The sequence below is a fragment of the Antedon mediterranea genome, chromosome 9, assembly GCF_964355755.1.
Source record: "Antedon mediterranea chromosome 9, ecAntMedi1.1, whole genome shotgun sequence".
Classification (NCBI taxonomy): domain Eukaryota; kingdom Metazoa; phylum Echinodermata; class Crinoidea; order Comatulida; family Antedonidae; genus Antedon; species Antedon mediterranea.
Genome location: NC_092678.1, coordinates 344,694 through 353,308, shown reverse-complemented (window position 1 = coordinate 353,308; position 8,615 = coordinate 344,694). Strand labels below are relative to the sequence as shown.

General features: G+C 33.2%; 1 protein-coding gene and 1 long non-coding RNA gene across 5 annotated transcripts in view; both read left to right on the top strand.

The window, feature by feature from the left end:
• The first annotated feature begins 328 nt into the window (after positions 1-328).
• LOC140059556 (uncharacterized) lies at positions 329-5,122 on the top strand. Of its 3 annotated transcripts, none has more exons than XR_011847221.1 (5): positions 329-444; positions 563-1,131; positions 1,356-1,630; positions 1,913-2,129; positions 2,714-5,122. It is a non-coding gene; the product is annotated as an uncharacterized lncRNA (long non-coding RNA). The 3 variants fall into 3 exon arrangements; XR_011847220.1 differs by having other exon boundaries at positions 335-1,131; positions 2,714-3,195; positions 3,267-5,122; XR_011847219.1 differs by having other exon boundaries at positions 335-1,131.
• LOC140059555 (uncharacterized) overlaps positions 5,120-8,615 on the top strand; it is a 25,312-nt gene continuing 21,816 nt past the window's right edge. For both annotated transcript variants that reach the window (XM_072105498.1, XM_072105497.1), the window contains exons 1-2: positions 5,120-5,211; positions 7,248-7,400. In XM_072105498.1, the coding sequence (XP_071961599.1) occupies positions 7,250-7,400 (151 nt within the window). In that variant the 5' untranslated portion in view covers positions 5,120-5,211; positions 7,248-7,249. The remainder of the gene's footprint in view (positions 5,212-7,247; positions 7,401-8,615) is intronic.

The following is an 8,615-nucleotide window of genomic DNA, read 5'->3' as shown; positions in this document are numbered from 1 at the left end:
TAAGTTCTATGTATGTAAGTTCTATGTATGTAAGTTCTATGTATGTAAGTTCTATGTATGTAAGTTCTATGTATGTAAGTTCTATGTATGTAAGTTCTATGTATGTAAGTTCTATGTATGTAAGTTCTATGTATGTAAGTTCTATGTATGTAAGTTCTATGTATGTAAGTTCTATGTATGTAAGTTCTATGTATGTAAGTTCTATGTATGTAAGTTCTATGTATGTAAGTTCTATGTATGTAAGTTCTATGTATGTAAGTTCTATGTATGTAAGTTCTATGTATGTAAGTTCTATGTATGTAAGTTCTATGTATGTAAGTTCTATGTATGTAAGTTCTATGTATGTAAGCAGAGGCGGGAATTACCAGGGAACTCAATTCGCATTCAGACCAATGAAAGGTGATCAGCAGTACATTAACCGAGGTGGTACACCATACAATACCGGTAAGTAACCCTCTATCACTATTTCACTAAAAAATATGTAGAACTTGCTCATTTTCAATTCACAAAGTAATTAATACATTACAATGATTCTTAAAATTCATTATCTTGTTTTCTTTAGCAGGTGGATGTAGAAACACTGGAGGTGATGCAATGTGAAGTTGGAAAGAAAGCTATCCCTAGAGATGAAATGGATAATAGTGGAGGAGGAGGAGATGGAGGTCATGGTGGCGGTGGACGAGGTGGTGGTGGTGGCGGAGGAGGAGGTACATTTAAATCTTCAGTTATTTATAAACTTAATTATGCTCTGTTTTTTAATTGTAACCTACACAGCAACTGGTGCACGCTTAATAGAATAAGTATAAGAATAGTCTTTGTTAACTTTAACAATTATAACTTTTTTTATAGGAATGCAGTGAGGACCCAAGAAAAAAGAGGACATGCAAAAAGATCTTCCTCGGTGGTATGCAGCAAGAAATTACAGAGGGCAAATTAAAAGAATATTTTAAGACTAAAACAGAATTCAGGAGTAATATTATAATAATAATAAATCAATATAATATAAAAAATAATCAATAGGTAACAGGGATGTAAAAGTCAAAAGGGCAGTATCACGAGAGGTGATTATTTTAAATTACGGAACGGTCGAGTCTGTGGATATTATCTGGAAAGAAGGTTGTTGAAGAAGCAGTAAGTTGTTGTGATACATTGTTCAGAAGAGTACTATATTAGTTGAAGATTTTTTATTTGATGAAATGTCAGAATGAGCTAACATAAGACTATATTTAAAAATCCAATTTTTTGTTTGCAGTTAAGAAATTTGAGTATATCACCGGGTGGTTTAGAATTTATTCTGTGAGTGCTGAATCCAATGTATATTGCGTTAATGCCTTTACTTTTTTTTGTTGAACCAGGAAACCAAAGGAAATGAGCCACTCCGAAAGATATTCATCGGAGGTCTTGATTATGACACTAAGGATGAGACTTTTCAAAGTATGGAGAGATCACGGATTTTGTAATATATATCCACATTATATCCACATACCAACATACCAACAAAAGCAAGGGTTTTAGATTTGTGCGTTTTAAAAAAGCTAGCATGGTAGATAAATGCATTGAGGATTTCCAAACGACAGGACACTCAATAGATAACCAGGATGTTCAAGTAAAGAGAGAAGTCTCTCGAGAGGTGATTTTTAAAAATATATATCTCGCACACCATGTTTATAATCGATCCGTAAACCTATTCTAATCGTCCTGACTGGTGAAGTCTATTTCAATCCTCAAATGCGAATCCATAATTTTTAACAAGCCTAGATAGAGCGCATGCAGCGATATCCTTAATCTCACTGTTGTTCTGAAATCATATGTACATCCCTAATACGTTGTTAAAGTATGATCCTCGGTCAAGTTGTTCTTTAATGAATAAAACTGAATAATATCAATAGTCTTTGTTAACTTTTGTTTACAGGAATGCAGTGTGGACCCAAGAAAAAAGAGGCCATGCAAAAATATCATCCTCAGCTGTATGCAGCAAGAAATTACAGAGGAAAAGTTAAAAGAATATTTTGAGATAAATTACTGAACAGTCGAGTCTGTGGACATTCCAAATGAGAAAATATCCGAAAAGAAGCGTGGGTTCGCTTTCTTGAGATTTGAGCAAGACCAGGTTGTTGACAAAATCAGCAGTAAGTTGAAGAAGAATACTATTTTGAATTGATGAAATGTAGGAGAATCCAAGACTATATTTAAAAATCCAATTTTTTGTTTGCAGTTACGAAATTTCATCAAATCCGGTAGTGGTGGCGGACGAGATGGTAATGGTGGCAATATTTTAGGAGAATTACTATCTTTGCAGATTGTAGTTTTAGCATACATAGCAAAATATTTTCGCTTTTAATATTGTTAGGTAATACAAAGATTACACGATGATTTAACAACTCCCTGGTCAGAGGTTTATCTTATGTTGGACATTGTCTTTTGGTTTTTAACTAAGACTTAAATCAGAGGCTTATCTTTGTTTGGCGTATTACTCACCTCTACCCTTATCAATTAAGCTCTGTCTACACTATCAAAAAAGTGTGATGTGCCCAAATATGGTAGTGATCTGCTGAAATATGTTCGTGATATGACATTATTTTTATTATTTATTATCACAGTTTTGTGTCATATAGAGTTTGATAGTGTAGACAGAGCTTTATACAGCAATCAATAAAAACAATAAATTAGCATAAAATCATTGGTTTCATGGTGTTTTTTTTTTCTTTGATAGGACCGGTGCAATTCATGTTGGTGATCGTATTCTTGCGTCTCATTATGTGGACACTTCAACACTTGTAAAATGCACCAGCCTTCAACAAGTGAATGGCGTACATTTAAAAATCAGTGAATGGCAACAAAAATAATAACGATGGTTTGATGCTAAACGGATCTGATGTATAATATTTTAACAATCTACTGCAAAAGAATAGTAAATTGGTGATCCAGCTTTATATTTGTACAAAGTTAGGTAGCTATTGCACACATGGCGTGTCATACTTAAAGCTGGAATCACTCTAGGTACAAACGAAATTAAAATGATATAGTACTGTAGTATGAACAGTATGTCGTAATAATTTATACTGTCCTGTTATTAGATTTTATGTTTCATTGTTTTGATGATAAATTGACTTATGTAAAAAATGGTGATCTATACTAAAATTAACACAAATATAAATTAGCAAATCAGTTTCAAGTCATGTATGCAAGTCCTATGTATGTAAGTCCCAGGTATGTAAGTCATGTATGTAAGTTCTATGTAAGTAAGTCATGTATGTAAGTCCCAGGTATGTAAGTAAGTCATGTATGTAAGTCCCAGGTATGTAAGTAAGTCATGTATGTAAGTAAGTCCAGGTATGTAAGTCCCAGGTATGTAAGTCATGTATGTAAGTTCTATGTAAGTAAGTCATGTATGTAAGTCCCAGGTATGTAAGTAAGTCATGTATGTAAGTAAGTCATGTATGTAAGTAAGTCCAGGTATGTAAGTCCTATGTAAGTAGAATAAATATATATATATACAGTACTATAATTATATATAATTTAAAAAAAATTTGATTTGTATATAGATGTGTGTACATGAATCGTGTAAATATGAATATGTGTGAATATAATCATAGGAATAATTTTCATCTTTCTGTCACGGTTCGATTCTGTCTGCTATATTAGAATCGGTTGGTGGCGCGCGTTGGAATGTAAACTTAATTTGTTTATTTAATTCTATATATCAATGTTACGATGATTCTTGTTATGAATGAACATGTTATACCATTATAATCGTCGATTATAATGGTTGGAAGGTACTTATGATGTACATGTACAAGTTAACATAGTTATTCGATTCAGGGTTTTTTGTTCTTGTAAGAATAACATAGGTGAATATATGCACATACGGAAGGAGATAATAAACAATAAAGTTTTCTGTGGCAACCAACACAGTGTGTCTGAATAATTTCTGCGTCGGTTATCCCTTCATAGAGGCGGGCCTCACACGCTCAAATCTGCTTGGTTGAAGCTAACCTAATCAATAGCGGATCATCCTCGAATCGAATCACGACATTTCTATAGAAATTAGTATTTTGTTAATTGTTTTGCTGAATGTTGAAAATATTTTGTAAAAAATGGAAAAATAACCAATTATTAAATTGATTTTTTTTTTACAAAAAAGTCCATAACGCGTCTTCCCCTCTTATGAACGAGTTTACTGATCGTGTTCACACAATATGACGGGATTCCAGCAATGAAACGCAGAGCTTGAAAAAACAACGGGTAAATTCTAAACCGCCTGGCTGGCGATGTACTGAAATTTAATTCATTAATTTGAATCTGTGAGAATGAGAATAAAGTCCCCCAATTGAGATTCGAACTCGAACCTTCTGCTTGATATGTCCTTACCATTAGGGGTATTGTTCAAACTTGATTGGATAGCGTGGTACAGCGAAACAGCACTAGTCCCCCAATTGTACGCACGCGCATCGGAGATCAAATTGATACGCCTTCACATGTATATATTTGAAAACATTATGTGTACAACTGAAGTCATGCTTGCGTTATTTAAAAATTGTATTTATTTGGATCTAGCCTACACGTTATAATATAATGTGTGCCATCTCAAAGCAATACATATGAAAAATACATACACAATTCCCCCTTTGAAATCTTGTATTTCTATACATAATATTGATTAAACAACAGAAATATTGAACAATAATGACTGGCCTTATTTTTTGATGTTTGTAAAGTTTTATGTTATTAAATTAAACCATGGATTGAAGAAGTAAAACAAAGTTTACATGCAGATTAAACTTTATAGCCTTTTATTAGTAGAGCCTCGTTATCGCGAAACTAATTGAATATTCATGTTTCCTCCTCATGAATATTAATGAACCTGGTTATCGGTATTGCCAGAATTAGAAAAACTGTATTTTTATTTATTTTTTAATTTATTCAGGAATGTTACGTTATATGCTTTGATTCACAATTGGGAAATATGAATTGATTGAATATAAATTATATTAACCATTTTTCATCAAAAATCTGTAAACTGATGTTCAAATTATTTTATTCTCAAATTATCCTGCCAATTAATATGATGAAAACACCATATCCGCCATTTTGTAATTCAGTTCAGGTCACATGTGTCTTTCGTGTGTATTTAAGTAAGGCGCGTCTGGCCTGGTCTCTCAATTATTTTTCGTTTTGGTTGCAGTCATAGCGGCGGCAAAAGTAAAATAAGTAAGTATTCTTTATAAAAATTTTAACTGAAATATTTGATTGTATATATGTAGGATGTTGTTTTTATCATTATGTGATTATTAAAAACAATGAATTTAATTATAACAATTCTTTGGGACCGGTAAATTTCGTTTCAATTCAACAAACATGTGTGCCTTTTTGTGTCTGTCTGTAGTCTTAAACGCGGCCCGAATCGCAGTACAGTCGGGTTGGTTGGTAGGTGGTATTAGTAATGGAGCGGTGATGCTACAGTAGATAGGCCAAAAAAAGGTGTAGTAATAGTATTTAGGCCCAGTAGTTCTACTTATAACTATTAGAAAAAATAAAAAAAAACATTTTTATAAAAATGTCTTTAAATTTAAATACAAAATCGTTATGGCTACCGTATCCATACTTCCAAACACTAAAGGTACGGTAATTATAGAGGGCGCTATGTAAGCATAGATGTCAGAGCCATATATATAAAGAGTTGCGACATTGAAAATTAGAAGCCATTTTTGGGGCAAAGAATTCGCACGCTGGGGCGCGCGCGTATCTTTTGTATAACAATTTAGGATACATCAAAGCATGAACCAATACAAAAAACACAAATTCACCCCTCTTTTTATGCAGTATTTGGCTCTCTGTGTTTTTGACACAAACTGCGCCGCCAACGTTATTAAAATTCAGAGAATCATTCATCATTTTATTTGTATTATATAATATTGTTCATACCCTTTTCAGTATATTAACAAATATATCCACAACACTTTATTATTTTATTTAAGTCATCAAAGCATGCATTATGAATTATTAAACTTTATAATGTACTAGTTGCATGCGTGCGCAATATTCTTTGCCGCAAGTACTTCTATTCGCTGTGCACAACGATATTTCACCGTAAAATGTGCAATTACATTGCATTACATTACAATTTTTAACTAGACATGAAACTCGTTACTTTGACCAGTTAGTTATCCGCACGAGAAACGCCAGGTGCACGTCATACGTTGGAATATTGCACACAGAAAAAGATTATGGCATTATGACCTGAACTGAAGAATATTATATGTTGTTATTGCTGAATTCTGTTATTTTGTGTCATATAGTATACACAGTATAATCTGTATATTACATACAGTGTAGAATAGGTGAAATTACGGGACTCCCTATTTATTACAATTTTTAACATGTTGACGGTTTCGAAATGAAACGCGAAGGTAGCAATTTCGGAAGGAAATTATCTCAGCAACAAAATATTAACGTGTAGAAGAAATTTAAATACGTGAAATATGGATGCGCGCTCTTTTAAATGTAATGAACTATGATGCAAAAGATGAAAATACGACTTTTTAAAGTCAAGTGGCCATATGATGACGTCACAACATCCGATTGGCAATATGTTCACATGAATTCGTATCTACAATCCAATAGCTTCCAGAAAACGCTTTAATCGTGATTATCACATTTTATTCTTGCGCGCTATTACAGATTAAAATTTACTGTAAAGATGAAATTAATGACCCATGTAATTTAAATTTTTAGGCATGATGACGTCATAAAAATTAAAATATTTTTATCTCTTGCGAAAGATAGTTGATTGACCTAGACAATATTAAAATGTCGGAGAAAAAGGAATACAGATAAGCGTGATGCGCTCCATTGAATATGATGAGCAATAACGAAAGAGACAAAAATTCCTATATTTTACATTCGTGTGGCCATACGATGACGTCACAATGTTTTTTAGCCTTATTGATGCATGATCCAATATCTACAACTCATCAACTTCTAGATTTTGTAATAAAAATAAACGTTTCATATATATGGCTCTGATAGATGTTAATCAAATCGGTTATGGAAATGGTTTTCTTCAAGCCAGCTTTATGGCGTGGTGGGTTTGTGATGAGGCTATGTTGATAATAAAGCCATATTCAATCCTCAAATGTGTTTGCGAATCTATAATTTTACAAGCCTAGATAGAATTGTTAATGAATAGAACTGAACAATATCACATCAATAGTCTTTGTTAACTTTAACAATAACTTTGTTTACAGGAATGCAGTGTGGACCCAAGAGACAGAAGATATACGTATTCCAGTATGGAAAAATCAAATCTGTATACATTCCACCGGAGCAGAAATTGGGCAAGAAGTGTGGATTCGCTTTTTTAACATTTGAGCAAAAAAAGGTTTTTGACAAAATCTGCAGTAAGTTGTTGTGTTGTTGTTCAGAAGATTAGGCTATGTTAGATTTTGAATTTTTTTAAGTAAGAGGGTTTGGGTTTGCTAAATTAAAAAGAGGGCAATTCCACGGTGACGGAATTACACATTTTCCATAATTTTACATTTAAATTCCTTGTATCTTTTTTAGTTTAAGGCAGATTTCAAAACAAGTTTAATAGCTAGTGATTCTACTAATTATTTCCACACAAAAAAAATTTAAAAACCAACCATATTTTTTTATAATATCATAAAACATATATCGTGACGGAATTTCGCAGAAAAACAACCTCATTTTTACCCCTAAACATTTTTGTTTTTAAAAAAAAGTTTCAGTTTTTGATATATAGTAATAATTTGACACACGGTCCTGTGACGGAATTACACAGCCCACGAATTTCACGTCGGCAATCGGCAATTGCCGACCTTATTGCCGACCTTAAATTGTCAGAGGACGGCAAGAGATTGCCGACCTAGAAACTAGGCTAGATCCCTCCTTTCCAGCCTCCTAGCAACAACATGGTACTTTAAGGGATCGTATCATTGAAATTTTAACAGGCATATTCACCACCATGTTGTGTTTAGTTAACAAACCATGGAATTAAGATGATCCCTGAATTCACTCAACCATTACTTTATTTTGTGTGTGAGCTGCATGCTTTCCTATCAACCAAGCTGGCCGGCTGGGCACAGCGCTGCTGCGCGACAGACCTGTGTAGGGGAATACCCTGTTATGCCAAGCAAGCAACTACTATGCATGCTCTGTGTACGGTAGCTCCAGAACCATGATGTTCAGCAATTATCAAATAGAATTTATCTTGTAAATTTTAGTGTTAGGTTTTTATATTTTTTATAGTTAATTTTGCTAGTTCTTTTTGCATAACATATAAAGCTAGGGAGGCTAGGCCTAGCTAGGCCTTTAGGTTAGCAAGAGGTTAGGCCTTGGCCCTTGGTGAATTTTCTATTTTTAGAACTGCCGAGACTGCCGACCTTGGCGAATTTAAGGTCGGCAATTTTTTGCCGACCTTCTTTTTTCTGAATTTCGTGGGCTGATTACAGTGACGGAATTACCTCTGAAATTGAAATCTGCAGACCATCTTTAAATTTATTTAATAAGGGTTTCTGAATAATTTTAAGGGAAAACACAATATATTAAGAAAAAAAAGTCTTACAAAATTGTTGCAATGTTAAAAAAAAAAACTT